Source organism: Felis catus, chromosome A1, assembly GCF_018350175.1.
Source record: "Felis catus isolate Fca126 chromosome A1, F.catus_Fca126_mat1.0, whole genome shotgun sequence".
NCBI classification, from domain to species: domain Eukaryota; kingdom Metazoa; phylum Chordata; class Mammalia; order Carnivora; family Felidae; genus Felis; species Felis catus.
In genome coordinates this window covers 104827143-104845475 of record NC_058368.1, presented here as the reverse complement: position 1 = coordinate 104845475, position 18333 = coordinate 104827143, and the positions used below count along the sequence as shown (strand labels likewise).

General features: G+C 43.8%; 1 protein-coding gene across 2 annotated transcripts in view; it reads right to left on the bottom strand.

The window, feature by feature from the left end:
• MEGF10 (multiple EGF like domains 10) overlaps window positions 1-18333 on the bottom strand; it is a 177518-nt gene that overhangs the window by 24904 nt on the left and 134281 nt on the right. For both annotated transcript variants that reach the window (XM_006927570.5, XM_045058512.1), the window contains exons 12-15: window positions 18071-18234; window positions 15323-15425; window positions 1839-1985; window positions 515-649 (exon numbers count right to left, since the gene is read on the bottom strand). In XM_006927570.5, coding sequence (XP_006927632.2) covers window positions 515-649; window positions 1839-1985; window positions 15323-15425; window positions 18071-18234 — 549 coding nt within the window. The remainder of the gene's footprint in view (window positions 1-514; window positions 650-1838; window positions 1986-15322; window positions 15426-18070; window positions 18235-18333) is intronic.

Here is an 18333-nt window from a genome sequence, read left to right as displayed (position 1 = left end):
AACGCACAATTACATCTCATCGCATGGAACTCGAGAGTCTCGGGACAGAAAACAACTTTGAAAGCCATCAGCCCGGCTGCCCATTTAGTAGCTGCCTCCTCTCAACAGCACCCCGTCATCTGGAATGGGCTCATTTTTAGAAACACATGAAGCCCACCATTCTCATTAAGGCATCACAAACCAGGAGACATCATCACGTTTCTGGAAATCTGACTTCATGGCTTCTTGCTCAGGGAGTCCAAACCCTCCCTGATATTGATTTTTCATGGGATGCTGTTTCCAATTAAAACCGAAGAGCAGCACAGCTCAGAGAGTAGAGAGATTCTGCCGGGGCGGCAAGCCAGCTTTTCCAAAGTCATTTCTGCAGAAGCTGCAGAAAGGGCATCCCAGAAGGCCTTGATAGCTGGTGGCTGAAAACGTCCTCGGGGAAGCCCGAGAGGAAGCCTGAGGACAGATTGCACGGGGCTTGCCCGGCACCACGCACCTCCCCCCAGACACTGTGCGCCTTACTTACCTTCATTGCAGAGAGCACCTGTGAAGCCAGGCAAGCAGTCGCACAGGCCCGTGATGTGGTGACAGGGCCCACTGCTGTGCACACACTGTGGACACGTCTGGCTGCAGCGATGCCCATAAAAACCGGGGGAGCAGACTGAAAATAGAATGGAAATCAACAGTTATCTTTCCTGAGACGTATTCCTCTCAAATTCCACATCAGGATCTAGTTGAAGTTTGGGGCAAAAAAATTTTTTTTGTTTAACGATACTGAGGATTTTCCAAGTCTAAAACAAGCACCAAAGGAAGAAGGGTAGTCCTTAATAATGAAAAGAAACCATTAAACTGAATTGCTGGAGGGCAGGCAACTGTCTCTGTCCTCTTTATTTTCTCACTTATGGTCCCAATTAACCTGGGGCCTGGCACACAACAGAGGCTTGAGGAATTTTTGTTGAACAAATAAATGAAAGGAAATAAAATTCTAAAATCTAATAAGGCCACATAAATACTCTCAAGCCATGTCTTGATCCTTTTTTCTTTAAGAGTCATTACTGGCAATAAACAGATCTATAGTCTGAATTAAAAGATTGTTCCTCCTCAACGTGGTCCAGATTAATGACTGTGATTGAGAAGTGAGCAAGCAAAATGCTACATAATTAGGTTCTCCTCAAGACATTACTTGGATTTAAACGCAAGACAAATGCATAGAGCTTTCGCTGAAAAAAGAAAAAAGTCATCTAAAAGTAAGGATAATGTGTCTTAGAGCCATATATTCTTTTCTTGATTACATTTACCAAAAGATTTCGTAAAATCTTACGGATCCCCTCCTCTCTTAAAAATCCCATTAACCAATGTCAACGGCCTCCATTTTTAACTCTGCAATTCTATTTCCCCCACGGCGCTGGCTGTGAGACTACTAGCAAGATGTATGATTCGCCGCAAGGTTTGGCTGATGTTGACTTCTGGTAATTGAGGTAAGGCCAATGCCAAAATTGCTGAATCAAATATTTACAGGTCAATGGATTTCTGGAACACCATTTGCAAGATTTAAGGCAGGATCAAGAAACGTATTCTGACGACGATGCCAATGAGGCATTGAAATCATTACTGAGAAGGCAAGGCCAGAGCCCCATCTGTTAGGCTCGTCCTGGAGGTTGGAACGAATAAACCTCTTCAGGCAGTGCTATCAAGGACAGCTCCACAAGGGACAGAGACCTATTACAGTCTCCTCCCCACTCCACTGCAACAGAACAGCGCCACGAACTGAGGTGTGGGACAGAGATAATAATCCTGCACACGGTACCTGAGAAGGGAAGGCAGACCTTTCCACGTACGGAGACACTTACTTCTCTGACACGTGGTGCCTCGGAACCCTGGCGCGCACTCACAGATGCCATCATCTGGGGAGCACGAAGCCCCATTTTTGCAGTAGCAGGGCAGAGAGCAGTTGGGGCCCCAGCGTCCCTCAGCACACACGCTGTCACAGTGGACACCTGAAACAACGCACACGGGCAAGGCTGACTAAGAGGCAGTGGGGGCTGGTGCCTCTGGGACACAAAGTCCCAGACGAGGAGGAGGAGGAGGAGGACGGTCATGGTATCCAAGCTGGGTTATCTCTCCAACGATGAGCGGGATGGCATAAGGTTTAAAATTCACTTATATACGTCAGTACATCATCATACACTGTGTCATCAGGTATCGTATCATCATAGCATTAAAATAACCCCAGGGTGATTTTCTACCAAGTCATAAAAGAGCAGGCATAAAACACCTTTGTTATACTGATTTTTTTATTTTTTACATATACATAATTTATTGTCACGTTAGTGATGTTTCTTTTTCAGAAGGATGAAGCAAATGGGAAGCCCAAGGGCTCGGTCTCTTAAAGGGAAAATTTATCAAAAATATTTTTATCAGTGAGCCCTCAGCAACTTCCTTCTTCCCCCATCCTTTATCTTTACAGAAAAACCAAGTGTAAAAAAGATAAAAAGAAGTAAAAAGTGGTTAAATTGTTTTACATAAAGAAAACTCTCCCCCTGGAGCACACACCATCTTAAAACATTTTGGCGATAGGGGCACCTGGGTGGCTCAGTCAGGTGAGCGTCCAACTTTGGCTCAGGTCACGATATCTTGGTTCATGGGTTCAAGCCCTGCACCCGGCTCTATGCTGACGGCTTGGAGCCTGCTTTGGATGTTGTGTCTCCCTCTCTCTCTGCCCCTCCCTAGCTCATGCTCTATCTGTCTGTCTGTCTCTCTCTCTCTCAAAAATAAATAAGCATTAAAAAATTTAAATAATAATGAAAATTAAAGAAAAAAACATTTTGATGCTACATTGTACAGGATGGAAAGATATACTAATCGGTGCTACTAAATTCCTCTTTAAGAATTGAATCTGGGACTGGGCAGATAAAGGCAGAATATCACAACTGATCTTATTTGCAGCTGTTGTCCAAGTTATTGATTATTAGGATACTACTCTATGTAGGTGTTTAACTCTCACCCGGAAACAGAAATTCTAGAGTTGGTCACGAATGAACAAATGCCTAAGGAAAATGCAAGGGAAAAAGCAAAGTCGCAGAAATAAAAATAAAACCAGGTTTTACGTGAGGTAAAGAGAAGTCTCTTTGGGAAGTTTGTGTTTGAAATACAACAGGGGCCTCTTTCTTGTAAGTCAGAATTCTCCCCAACTCAAAGACACGCTCTTTGCATTGAGAAGCAGCGAGTTATAATTAGTAGTGAACTGGCAACCGCTGGCTTCACACCAAGTGCAAACACAGTAAGAACAAGCACGCACACACTTAGGGATCCAGAATGCTGTCACCACCCAGCACCAAGGAAGCTGAGAAAGCCATGTTTCGTATTACAGTTTTTGCTTCGAAATTGATTAGGAGAAAAGTTACCGTGGCCCAAACCTTACAACAGAAGCAGCCCCAAACCATAATGTGAACGTTGCTGATTGGCACAGTCATTTCTGCTGAGCCATAACTCCACTTTTGACTGTTCCCGTTTCCTCCTTCTGAAAATCTCCCACATGGTAAAGGCTGTTAAGTAGGCATGAAAGCTCACAGACCTCATTGTGTCTAGCTTGAGCCAACAAAAGACTATTATTTTAGCTCGCGCGCTGGCTGAAGTAGGAGATCAGACCCGTTAGAAGCTGACTGGGGTTCAAGGCTTCCCTGTAGAATAAAATACGGAATTTTGGCCTCCTGTGATTTTTTTTTTCTTGAGTCCACAAACATACGATCTTTTCTTTTTCTTTTCAAATCTCTTTTGAAAAGCTGAGGTGGAATCCCACAATGCTATGCTCACCAAATGTGATTTAGCAGCTATAGAGTTGTATCTGGTGTTTGGGCTCGCACCTACACGAGGCAGGGCATTTATTAAGGAGCAAACCACTTCAAAAAGAGGCTGCAAATGGAAAAATTGTGTTTTATGAACTTAAAGGAAGTACCAACAAGGGTAATCTTGTGAAGGGTCACAGGCTTCACTGTCTTTTCAAATTCAGGTTCTGAGCGCTGACCATGAGCTAGGGCCCTATTTAATGGCACCTAAGACGGGGACTCCTGCTTGACAGATATTCGGACAACTCTGGCCATTTTTGTTTGCAGCCGTCCATGCAAATCCCAGTAAGGACTTTGGAGAAGTAGAAGTTGAAAATCATCCTGAAAATTAGTCCTCATTTCTGGCACATTGTTGTGTGGTGGGAGCTTGAGGAAAGGGGAAGGGGCGGGATTTAGCCATTTAGGCTGTTTTGGTTCATCAGCTACTTGCCAAATCTCTCCACCACATTAAATAAATGCAGCTAAATCAGAAGGGAACACACTTGAGGTCAAAATTATCTGCTGCTTTTTTTGCATTATAGATTATCATAATTTATATGTGCCTTAGCACATTCTCAGTCAGAGCATGTTAAGAAAACTGACCCCAGCACAGATTGGTAAATCTGAATACAGTGATCCTTTATTTCCTATCTGATTCCTCTTCCCTAATAGGTTTGTCCAGCTGGATAGGACAGCCATCTGTCATAATCAACTTTATCGAGGTAATTTTCATAGAGTAACAAGGCCCACGATATAGCAAAGAGATCCATTACAATGATACGCTTGTTTCACATGATTTACCCATGATTTCATTTCCAGAGAATCACGGGGAATTTTAGAGATCATCTATCAAATCTGCTGTCTCCAATCATAAAAGAATATTTCAGCAGAACCAAGCCTACTTTTAAATATCTTTTATTTCAGGATTGCAAATAAGTCTCCCCTTTGAAAGTAAGTTACAGTAATTCTATGACCAACTTCCTCTAAAAATTCAACCTCTTTTCTTTTTCTCTACCATCAGTAAAATGAGTCATCACTTTTCAGATATTAATGCCTAATCTATTTGTAGACAAACATAAAGTATGCCTCAGGGGGCAATTCTAGAAAAAAGCATGAAGCTGCATTTTTTCCTCTTGCTGTCCTATTTTCTCCTACTGATACTCCTCCCCCTCAGAGCTCTGTGCCCTCCTATTATCTTTCCTTTCATCTTATAGTCAGGAAAAGGTAAGGTAAATTGATTACTGTTGAGTTGTTACCTTCTCTAGGGAATACTAATATTTTAAGAGAATACACACGTGAGGAGCCTAAGAAATAAACCTCTAATTGTGAAATATCAGACACTGAGGCTCACAGAGGGGGTCCCTGGGTAAGTGTTTCTCTAGGCCACACTAGGTATACGGCTACTGATGTGACCTCCCTGTAAGACTAACCCTTCAGTAAAACTTTTTTCAGGATAGACAATTATAAGTTTGCTTTAACCTGTGTGTGTGTGTGTGTGTGTTTCCTGAATTATTTCCATTCAACTCATCCCAATCTTTGCAAACTTGCTGGAGTCCTATAAGACATTTTTATGTTTCCTTTTTTATCAAAGACAGAAAAGAGAATTCAACTTAATGAAGATTCAAGGGATCCAGTGGCTATTGGCTTCCCGGTGATAGGTTCTCTAAGAAAGAACTTCAACTCTAGAATGATAATGGCCCCAGAATAGGCACACCTAACCCTGTCTTGGGATCTCAGTCAGAAAAGGAGAGAGCCTGGGAAGGTGGAGAAGGGCTCCAAGCTAATGGAATGGTGGGTGCAAGGCCCAGAAGCCCAAAGAAGCATATGGAAATGGAGGACAGCTGAAACTGGGGCGGGGAAGAACAGGAGAGGTGTTTGGGCAGCCAGGCAGTGGTCACATACCCAAAGCCAGAATGCCACGCTGTGAAGTGTGAGCTTCCCCCTTGGGGTTGACAGGGACCAAATGGACAATGAAGCAGGAGAAGCACATAACTGAATTTGTGGTTTGTAGGAGGGCAGAAGACAGTTTGAGGATGATGGGTCTGGAAGAAAGAAGACCTGTGTCAGGGGGCTGTTTGGGGTTATCCAGGTAAAGGAAAAAAAAGACAGACATGACAAGGTCTTAAACTAAGTCAAGGGCAGTTGGGATGCAGGTGGGGGGGGGGGATAAATTCCTCAGAAATGCAAGAGACAATGGAGGTGAAAGATCTGTACTTGCACTGGCTCCTCCCGCCCCCATATTCTGCACAGGGAAATGAATGAAGTCTGGAGCTCTGTCAAACAGAGACGGTGTTTCTGTTCACCACAGTGCCCAGCACACGGAGGGTGTTAAAGATTTGTTGAGTGAATCAAGAAGCACCGCCTCTCTTTCCAACTTGATACTCAGAACTATTTCCAACTGGATGGGAGCAACCATATAATTCTTTCTTTCCCTAAAGAAGTGATGAGAGACCCATGCAGACCAGATAACCCAGCATATGTATATTTTATATGCCTCAAATGGTGACCTTTCCGATCGAAGGGGGTAGAAATGTCTGCCTTGCTGATTTTTGAGAAGATATACCTTCATGAGCTCAGGCCTGTGTTTTTTAATGCTAGCCCAGATTACAAAGCAACTGAAGAATTAGGGAGGCATCTTGAAGAAATTGTTTTGGAATGTTTAACGAAGAAGAGATAAAGGCTCTAATGGGAGTTACTTTAGGAAACAACACCCTAATGCTTTTGGAAGAGGGCACAAAATGGGAAGGGGGGATCTTTAAATTTGCAAGGATCTCTGGTTCAGTGGAAGCATTTTTTCCTGATCAACGTTCTAACGCTGATAAGGCGATCTGTGAGGGACTGTTTTTGCCAGGACTGAGGACAAAGAGCTCTTTGATAGCCTTCCCAAGTTGCTAGGCAATGGCTGAATGATCGTGATAAACTTCAGCTAAGCAGCTCTAAAGAAATGTTCGTGCATTTCATGCCTGATGCATTATGCCAGCGGCCTCAATGTGAAACCAGCATTCACTAGGCATTTGTGATTGCATGAATGCGGTAAAATAAATCATCTCGGGTGTCATTACTTCTCCCTCTCAGAGATAGAACCCAAACTCCTCGTCTTGCTAATTGTTCGTATTCCTAATGCCCGTACTGCACTCTTTGGGGGCATTAGTGAACGAAGGACATGATTTTGATGCGATGTCTGGTTCCTGAGCAACAAGCTATTAAACATCTATTAGAAGGAAGAGAGGGATTTGTTACTAATAATTGGGCTTGATGAGTATAGAAGAGAAGAGCCAGAGTAAGCGTCGTAATACTTTTGCTGCTTTTCTAATCCTCTCGCTAACAAAGCAGAGGCTTACTGTTGGCGTAGAGACGTTCTTCGTTGGTGTAACCACCTGTGCCCACGCTGTGTCCGCCCTGAGAGGACGTGAATTTCTGCAGGCCAGGAGCTGGCCTCGCTTCACCCTCGCGCTCCCAGCATCCAGCACTGTGGCTGCACACAATTTGGAGGCACTCAACATGTGGTTGTTAAATCAAATCTTTCTATTTGGATACTATGAGTTGTAAAGGTGGATTAAAAAAGGATCTGCTTTACAGAGACGACCAGGTTGAAAAGGACATCCTGATAAATCATATAGATCATCGATGTGTGCATTTGTAGCTGCAAGACAAAAACACCAGAGGGCATGACCTGCCTCAGTGCGGACCTGGATAAAAGTAAACAGCACAGACTGCTAAGCAGACGGGGGGCCCTGGGAGCTCTGGCTTTTTCTGCAGCCATTCTTTTGGGAAGGCAAGCCCCTTCCTCCACTCTCACCTCAGGGACTCCACCTTCTGCTTTTCCAGGACTCCCTCCCCCACAAAACTGCACAGATAGAGAGACATAAATGCTGCATAAATGTTGTCCACTCTTCAACACCCTGCTTCATTGGATGCATGCATGTTAATTGAAGCTCACTTCCCCTTGCACTTTGATGTCACTGCATGAAGAATTAGGTTCCCCCTCATTATAACAACTCAGGCATCGCTAACACCACAGGAGAGATCACTTTGGCACAGATCAGTAGCTAAAGCCGCAGTTCACTTACTCACCTGGTCAACCTTGGAGAATTTGGGGAAACACACACATTTCCTCTTTGTAATGCCCCCTGCCTCCTGGCTGGGCTCCAATAAGCACCCCACCTCTCTCCCTATTCTCTGTGCCCCTCCTTACCCTCCTACATAGTTGCCAGTCCCTCTCTCTTTCCCAAGGCTTCGAGAGGTTGATTTGGTGCCTTCAACTCTTTCCTCTTAGTTTAGCATTTAACTTTTTTTTTTTCTGCCATGAATGCATCCCTAAGCCTTTTGCCACTGGTTATGAGGATTCTGCCACAGAAATGCTCCCTGCAACCCCCACCTCTTCAATAGTGAGAGTAAACATGCATGACAGAGGCCAGTCTACGGACGGGTAATTGTCACTGCATGAGCCACTGGTGCAACCTTTTTTAAGCAGGCTTCACACCTAAGAGCCTAACATGGGGCTTGAACTCACAACCCTGAGATCAAAACCTGAGGTGAGATCAAGAGTCAGATGCATAACTGACTGGGCCACCCAAGCACCGATGTATAACTTGTGAAATGACAAATGAGGCCACCAAGTAAGGTTGTGCAGGCTGTACACTACACAAGAGCCTCTGGCCACAGGGCTAAGTGAGGGCAGAAATCCACCTTGCCCTCCAGCTGCCAAGCAGTACAACCTGAAAGATTTCCAAACATTCTCCAAATTTGTGCAAAAGGTGCTTTATGGTCAGGCAATAGCTCTGCCCTCTTCATGCACCCCCCAGCTCATCATTCACCAGGTGTGAGGTGGGGACAGGGAATACACAAGTTAAAAAAGTTCCCAGGTGACAGTGATCTTAGCCAGAACTTGGAACCAGGCTGGGGACAGCATATGTTCCCCCACAGCCAGAATGAAATCTTGATTAGCTATAATACTCAGTGAAGAGGTGTTTTGGCTGACTGAAGTCAGGGCAAAAAGGGAGGAAAAAAGTCAGCATGTGTCTACTGTTTTTGGAAAATACTTTATAAAGCATTATTACTTTACTACTGTGGAAATACACAAACATACACAAACACAACTAATTACATTTCTTTGACATCTGGGACTTCAAAATAATCATTTGAAAAGCCAATCTCACTTTACAGCAGTGTGTGTGTGTGTGTGTGTGTGTGTAGAGGTGTGGGAGAAGGAGCCCAGGACACAGCCTATATTTTGGATAGTGTTTCATTTTCCCCCATTTTTTTTGCTACAATCTGCCTCTTTTGGTAAAGTAATCAATGGGCTAAAAAATCCATATATTAAGGTTTTAAATAACTACATATAGTAAAAGTCCTTGTCTTTTTTTTTTTTACGTTTTTTATTTATTTTTGAGACAGAGAGAGAGACAGAGCATGAACAGGGGAGGGGCAGAGAGAGAGGGAGACACAGAATCAGAAGCAGGCTCCAGGCTCTGAGCCATCATCCCAAAGCCCGACGTGGGGCTCGAACTCACAGACCGCGAGATCGTGACCTGAGCTGAAGTTGGACGCTTAACCGACTGAGCCACCCAGGCGCCTCTGTCCTTGTCTTTTTTTAATGGTACATTTCTTTCGGAAGTAGTATTTGGGATGTCAGATGTACCTTTTGCTTTGAGTAATCTGTATGGCCGTACATTTTGAAAACTTGTTTTAGAGCCAGGTAAAATGGAAATATCAATGATAGAAATAGAGACTCAGTTCCTTTAAAAGAAAAAGCCAGTCAAACATTAAAATGATGGTAAAGTCATGAGGAGTGGTGGATGAACCCAACCATGAAAAAGCAAGCTGATTCTCTTAGGTTGGCATATGATTTCCTCAATTTAGACGTGTCAATTTCTTCGTAAAAAGGGATAAAGCTCTCCCTTATCTCTGGCTTTAAACCCAGAGGACTGATGAGCAACTCCCCACAGCGTGCTCAGTGACCCAGCACTGTTGGTGACTCTGTGCCTTCTTACTGATTTGGTCAGGGGAAGAACCCAGTCCCCGTGTCAACTGCATTGAAGCCCCACTATTAATCTACACATGACTACCTTGTCCGGTGATACTTAACATCTCAGCTAAAGCAATCTCGGCAACAAGGAGAAGAGGAGTCTGAATCATTTACTTCCCTAGGCTCATGTTATTTATCTGGCCCTGCACCTGGTATCCAAATGAAAAGCAAGGCTTTCTTTATGTTGAGAAACATTCTTACGAGGCACTTACTCAAAAGCAAGCTTGTTGATAAAAATTTCTGGGTCTCCCCAGGGCTGACAATGAAATGGTATTCTATGTAAATTACACAGAGTCTACTCTTCCTTCCTTTTGGGAAAATAAACAATTCTTCGTGCAATTGGAGGGTGCTTTCTGGAGCTCCAGTAGCCTTCTTTTCCTCTATCTACATTTGCTTATACCAAGTGTGTTCTGTGAATGTGGTGGATGACTTCTCTTTAAAAAAAAAAAGTCTCAGAGCAATCTTAGATCCTCACAGATCAACAGCTTACACAGAAGACCCAGAGAAATGAGACACTGGGGCCATGAAGCAAAGAGACAGTGGGGCAACCAGTCACAGATGGACAGAGCATTACGAGATTATGCTGTGTGACAAAGTTGCTGCATTCCCGCAGGAGCTCCATAGGTCTAAGGCCAGATGGGATAATTTGTCTTACCCCATGACCCAGACTGTGGAATGTTACAAACACATTTTCTGGCTGGCTTCAGGCCAAATCATATCTCCTGCTTTTTTCATGTAGACGAGAGTATGCCTTTCACAGTCTGGCTCTAAATCATCAAAGCAGGTAGATACTTGAGCAGTGACTCGTGTGTTCGAGAACACCTCACACTTCCTCTAAAGTCATAAAACAAAAGTGGATTTGGTGGAGCATGGTCCCAAACGGATGACAGGGCCTCTCTGTTAGAAAAGTTCTGAACTTGCCAGGGGGTTCAACTATTTAACCCATTGCTATTTAACTTCATTGTGGTCACAGAGAACTTGGTACCAGTCATTCGATTTGAGAACTTCAAGAACCCTAGGGAAGTCACAAAATCTGGTCTATTCCCTAGAGCGATGTAGTTGTAGCACTGAGTGAGAGCCCCGCCGAAACATGGGGAGGTGGAATTTCACAATGTGAAGTCAGAATTATCTCAGCTTTTGCAAGTCAAGGAGAAACTAGAGGGTGAGGGAGTCCTTGTGTTTGTGGATAACTCCTATTGACAGAAAAAGTCCATGACCCCAGCCTTGGTCTGTTTCCCAAGGTAGCTCTCAGACACTAGAAATCAAGCACATGACAGCTCATCTCAGTTTACTCCTGTCAGAAGCCAAAGCAGCTCTCAACAAATTCCAAAGGACTGAGAGACACCGCTGAAGAGGTCACTGATGACATTTCCCCTTCAAGGATGTGAAGACGTGTATTGTCAGGTTGGTAATACTCCCCACATTGATCTATAAACTCAATCCTCATTATATCCACAGTGTTTCTTCACAGGAATTGGCATGTTGGCCCTCAGATTCATAGAGAAGTTCAAAGGACCCAGGATAGCCCAAGCAATCTTGAAAAAGAAGACAGAAGTTGGAGGACTCACACTTCGCACATTTTAAAACTTTCTACAGAATTATAATAATCCAAACAGCATGGGGCTGACATAAGGATAGACACACATATCAATGTAATAGAAGTGAGAGTCCAGACATAAATACTCTCACATTTATGGCCACTGCTTTTTGGCAAGGGTATCAAGATGGTGAGGGTGGGGCAGGGGAAGAAGGATCTTCTCAACACATGATGCTGGACCAACTGGGTATCAGCATGCAAAAGAACAAAGTTGGACCCTCACCTCACACCATATATAAAAACAAACTCAAAATGGATCAGAGACCTAAATGTAAAAGCTAAAACTCTGAAATGCTTAGAAGAATACACAGGCATGAATCTTTGTGACCTTGGATTAGACAATGGTTTCTTAGACTTGACACCAAAAGCACGAGGAACAAAAGAAAAAAACACAGACAAGCTGAACTTCATCACAATAAAAACTTTTCTATGGAAACAGACAGCATGAAGAAAGTGAAAAAGTAACACACAGAATGGGTATATTTGCAAATCTGATAAGGAATATCTGATAAGGAATATATAGGTAGAATGTGTAAAGAAATATTGCAGCTTGGGGTGCCTGGGTGGCTCAGTTGGTTGAGCATCTGACTTCCAGCTCAGGTCATGATCTCGCGGTTCATGAGTTCGAGCCCTGCGTCGGGCTCTGGGCTGATGGCTCAGAGCCTGGAGCCTGCTGCAGATTCTGTGTCTCCTTCTCTCTCTGCCCCTCCCCCAATCGTCCTCTCTCTCTCTCTCTCTCTCTCTCTCTCTCTCCCTGTCTCTCAAAAAATGAATAAATGTTAAAAAAATTTTTTAAAGAAATATTATGACTCAACTATAAAAAGACAAATGACCCAATGAAAAAAATGAGCAAAGTATGGGAATAGACATTTTTACAAAGAAAATATACAGATGGCCGAAATGAAATCCAAAGATGCTTAACATCATCACCTATTAGGGAAATGCAAATCAAAAATTCAATGAAATAACATTTCACACCACTAGGATGGCTTTAATCAAAAAGACAGATAATAAAAAGTTTTGGTGAGTATACAGGAACCTCACATAACTGGTGGGCATGTAAAACAGAGCAGCTGCTTTGAAAAACAGTGTAGCAATTCCTCAAAAAGTTAAACTGAGAGTTATCACACAACCCAGCAATTCCACCCCCGAATACATACCAACTATACACACATCCAGACAAAAACTTGTACTATGTTCATAACAGCGTTATCCAAAATAGCCAGAAAGTGGAAACAACCCAAATGTCCATCACAGATGAATGTGCAAATAAAATGTGGTCTGCCCACACCATGGAATATTAGCCAGCACCCAAAAGGAATGAAAGAATGATATAGGCTCCAAAACGAATGAACCTTGAAAACAAGCCAAGAGAAGGAAGCTAGTCACCAAAGACCACATATTCCATGAATCCATACAATACCGGAAGAGGCAAATCTATGGAGACAGAAAGTAGATTAGTGGTTGCCTAGGGTATGGAGAAGGGAGATAAGGTTGCCTAGTGGTGAGTTGGGGGTAAATGGAAATTAGTGAGTATTAATGGGGTTTCTTTATGAATTGATGAAAATCTTCTAAAAATGATAGTGATGATGGTCGTACAATTCTTTGAACATATGAAAAGCCAATGAATTCTACAATTTAAATAGGTGAATTCTATGGTATATCTTTCTGTCTCTGCCTCTCTCTCTCTCTCTCCATATGCATATATATACATGTAAACACACACACACACACACACACACACACACACACACACACACACGAAGAGGTTGCTGCTTATCAGCACTTATCACCAGGTCCTATCATATAATTCTCAGAAGTCCTCATCCATGCTCAATTAATCTCCACCTAACTGCCCCTTCCCCAGCACTTTCTGGAAGAAATGTGTGCATGGCAGAGGGTGCAGTAATTAAGAGAGCTGGAGATGCAGTGGAAAAGCAATGGTGCAAATCCTGTCTCTCACGTTTACTGACCCTGCAGCCTTGATCAAGCCACTCAACTTCTCGGTGCCTCAGTTTCTTTGTCTGTAAAGAAGACAGAAAAATATTTTCTACCTCACAGAGCTGCTGCGAGCCTGCAGTAAGCATTCAAAAAACATTACTTATTATTTCTTTGTTCTTCCTTTTATGCATTTTTGCTAAAAGGTAAGACCACCTTGACTCCATAATTTCCTAAATGTCACATCTCTGGTATGGATGCATAAGACTCTACTCTGAAAGGTCCACGTTCTTAAAATATAAACCATCACTAAAGGGGGCACTGGCTTGTTACTACCAATTTCTCTTTTAGAGGACAAGTTAAGAAACCATGTTGGAAGGTACTGAAGAATGACCAACATGGAGATAGTTCTGCCCTACAAGTCTCCCTCTCTTCTCTAAATATAGATACAAATATATTTAGATACAAACACAACATATACAAACATACACACACACACACACACACACACACACACAGATGACTTCGAATGAGAATTCTGAAAAGAGAGTTTTGGTTCATCTAACTACCTCCGGTCCCTAGTTTCCCAGCACTTCACTCTCAAATGGCACATTAGCAATCAACATTTTATTTTACTTTCAGAAGAAATGCTCACAAATACACCCAGTTCATTCATCCCAATGTTCAATAATTTTCTTGGTGCACTCCCATTTGTAATTTTCCTAAATAAGCTTTTAAAATTCTGCTCATACTTTAGGATTTTGTTTTCATTTTTGTGGTTTTTTTAATTTTTTTAACGTTTATTTATTTTTGAGACAGAGAGAGACAGAGCATGAACAGGGGAGGGGCAGAGAGAGGGAGACACAGAATCTGAAACAGGCTCCAGGCTCTGAGCTGTCAGCACAGAGCCCGACGCAGGGCTCGAACTCACGGACCGTGAGATCATGACCTGAGCCAAAGTCGGACGCTTAACCGACCAAGCCACCCAGGCACCCCTCATTTTTGTTTTTAAAAATAGGCTTGACTTGGTGTGAGAAACAGAAAAGCAAGATCTCCCTTTGCTTGGGCATTTAGTTCCCTCTCCCGAGTCTGTTGATCACGAGCAAAACGTTGTTCTTTTTCCAAGTCCACTGTTACTTTGGTAAACTTCCTGTCTGGAGCCATGAAGCCATATTAATAAGGAGAAACTTCCGCCTTTTGGTCACAAAACTGACACTCAATCGTATTAGGAAATTTATGACTTAAGAATTATTATAAGAAAAAGGAAGTTTTAAAGCTTTTGTGTCTAGCAATGAATATTTTAATACTTGCACGTTGACCATATTAATATTAATACTTAACATTCTTGCCTCACCAAGGTGAACTTAGTTACATTCTTGTGGTTTATTTCAATCGTTCTTTCCTCAAAGTTCAAAAATACCACAGAAGCCTTGATAAACCCTTCACAGCAAAAACATTTTCCCCTCTTGCTGCCCTGAATTCTAACAGTTGGATCTTCAATTGAGGTTCAAGAGAATTGCTCCTATATGTTTCAATAAGAAGTCATTTGGGGTGCCTGGGTGGCTCAGTCGGTTAAGTGGCCAAGTTCAGCTCAGGTCATGATCTCGTGGTTTGGGAGTTTGAGTCCTGTGTCGGGCTCTCTGCTTTCAGCACAGAGCCTGGAGCCTTCTTCAGATTCTGTGTCTCCCTCTCTCTCTGCCCCTCCCAGGCTCACACTCTATCTATCTTTCTCTCTCAAAAATAAAACAAAACAAAACAAAAAAAGAAATCATTCTCAGATTACAGATTAATTTGGTCTTCTTGGGTAAAACTGTGGCAGTTGACTGGAGACTTTACCCTTTTTCCTTCTCTCAAAAGCTGACCCGTGTGCATTTCTGGAAAGTAGCAAGGGAGAGCACCAGGTGTAACTGACATGTTTCCCGATTCAAGTAGCGGTCCTCGGCTCACCTGACCATCCAGGAAGGCAGCGGCAGTGGCCCGTGGTGGAGTGGCAGCCATCCGCATGGCTACAGTCACAGCGCTCCGCACAGTTCAGCCCATACGTGCCGTCCTGCGTGGGAGACAGCAATGAGGTCATGGAAATCCACAGGGAGAGACGACAGGGACCTTACTCAGCGACTTCAGATCCAGGATCTCCTTTCCCAAACACCTCTCAGCAACATGCATTATAATCACCTCTTCCCGTGTCTTCTCAGCCCCCCAAATGGAGGAGGCAGTGTTTTAAAGTCACTCAAACTGTAGTTTTTGTCCAACAAAATCATGGTCGGTCCTATGAATGATGAAACCAACTATGCCACTAGGCTGATGGGCACATATGCAAATACATGTAAACATGCTAATTAATTAACAGAATCTTTTTATCTTATCCTAAGCCACCACCCATAAAAATATTTTCTTTTGGGGCGCCTGGGTGGCTCAGTCAGCTAAATGCCTGACTTCGGCTCAGGTCATGATCTCAAGGTTCGTGGGTTCAAGCCCCGCATTGGGCTCTGTGCTGACAGCTCAGAGCCTGGAGCCTGCTTTGGCTTCTACGTCTCCCTCTCTCTCTGTCCCTCTCCCACTCATGTTCTGTCTCTCTCTCAAAAATAAAAAAAAAAAAAAAAAATAAAACATTAAAAAAATTTTTTCTTTTGCTCCTAGAGATTTTTATACAGTAGTTCAGTGTTCCCTATAAGGCATGCTACTTGATGGTGGAAAGGGAGGACACTGACTCACGTAAAGAAGCTCTAAACTTAAAAGGAAATTGGGACTCCTGGGGGGCTTAGTCAGTTAGGCATCCAACTCTTGGTCATGATCTCTTGGTCATGACTCTTGGTCATGGAGGTCATGATCTCACAGTTCATGAGTTTGAGCCCCCCATCAGGTTCTACGCTGGCTCCACGGAGCCTGCTTGGGATTCACTCTCTCCCTCTCTCCATGCCTCCCTCTCTGCCCTTCCCCTGCTTGTACGTGCACACACACCCCCTCAAAATAAATAAATGAGCATTTAAAAATAAAGAAATAAAATTAAAAGAAAATCATAGTGCTAGTTGAATTAAGTTCATTTCCATAAACTGCCAAGGTGATACCAAGAACCGTAAGGAGAAGTGAAAATCTTCTGTTACTTTTCCTAATTAATGTCCTCTTCTCCGTGAAGAAGTCTAAACAACCCGTGTATTCTGATTCCATCTAATAGAAGGCTGGAGTACTTGTTGGCAAATATTCCTCCCTGGTCTATTCCCAGGCCTTACAGTTTTCACAAGTGCATCAGTTTGGGTCCAACAGAGACAAAACTCTTTGTGGACGTGACCAGTTAGCCCATGGGAGGAAAATGGACAGCTTTGCCTATACAAGCCCTGCCCTTTCAGGCCAGATCCTGATAAACGGAGGAAGGATACCGTAAATCTTCAGGGGGTTCACCATTACCAAGGGCGAGGAACCTGAGAACCAGCATAAAACAGGCTGTGGGTGTCTGAACACATAATCATTTGTCTAGGGTTTACTAAAATAAAAATTAGGCCCCACTAATGTTTGCTGGGGCTCCATGGCATTTAGCTTTGCCACCATATGGGCCACTTAAACCACCATCAGCTTCCACTGAATTTTCTAATGCATCTAATATATTAAAAAAAAAAAAAAAAAAAAAAGGACAAGATTATGCCGGGGGCTTTGCTCTCTTTGTCTATAATCAGACTGGGAGCGAAAGGTACTCTCAAGCCCATCTCAGAGCACCAATAATTTGTTCACTGGTGGATAAGAGGCAGCAAAGCTAACTTCACTTTGTCCTAGGGGGTTGGAGGGCAAGGAATAGCCCAGGGTGGGATGCTCTCTAGTTGGGAAATGGGTTGTACTTGATGAGGGGGAAGCCCAGGGGGAAAGCAGCTCCCAGCGCGAGGGGCCCACTTCAGGGGTGGGGCATGGTATCATCTCGCCATCTCTCCCGGAGGCAGAGAACACACATCACTGAGAAAATGCTTAATGGCTCAGGAGGCAAAAAAAATGAGGAAGAAAGAGTAATGAAAAAGAGGGCAAAGAAACGGGCCAAGGGCTTCAGAGGAAGAAAGAGAAATCGGCCTGTTACTGCGGAACGTGTGTCCTGTTCGCAGCCTCTGCCTGCCTGCGGTAGACAGAGTGCAGGATTTCTAACTATGAGTACCTCTAAAGTAGGTCAAGGGAGCAGAGTCAGCATCGAACAAGGCAAATCTTTGGAGCTGTTAGTGACTCTGGACACACTTATGTTAGCAGACGGTTGTTTCTAAACCTTTCACCATCTTGACGAGCATTTCTGTGACGCCCGTCACCACCCCCTTTCAATCCCCTGACGCTTTCCACCCCAGAGGCGGCAGGATTTCCATGATAATGGAAACACAATATTGGGGGAGTTGACAGGTATACGCTGGGTGTTTGACAAATGCTGTTGACTGGCTGCCACAAAAAAATGGGTAGATGAGAATGGAGAAAACAAGAAAGGGCAGTGGGGGTGGGGGTGGGAACCAGGGCAGAGATGAAGGAAAAGAAGGGAGTGATTCTCGCAGAGCCACCTAACTGATTTCCACGTCTGCCCCTTTTCCAACCGTATGGCCCGTGTGAGTTCAAAGACCTCAATTCTTCTAACAGTTTCATTGGGTTCACACTCGCACATGGGAAATCAGGAAAACTGCAACCACGAGCCAGCACTCTGCAGGCCTCCGAGCTGGGGCGCTGGTTCAGTCGTACCTGGCAGGGAAGTTCACATTTTTCCCCGCGCCATCCAGGTGCACACGTGCACGTCCCGTCCAGGGTGTTGCAGGCCCCGCCGTTGAGGCACTGGCAGGTTAAGTTACAGCTGAAGCCCCACGTACCGCTGGGACAGCTGATGGAGCAGTCCACCCCGTGCCAGCCTGCCACGACAAGAAGGCCAGAGCATGGAGCAAACACAAGCAGCAGGGAGTGTGGACGAGCCTCTGCAAGCCACGTTTCCCTGTAGACATGCTGGAGGT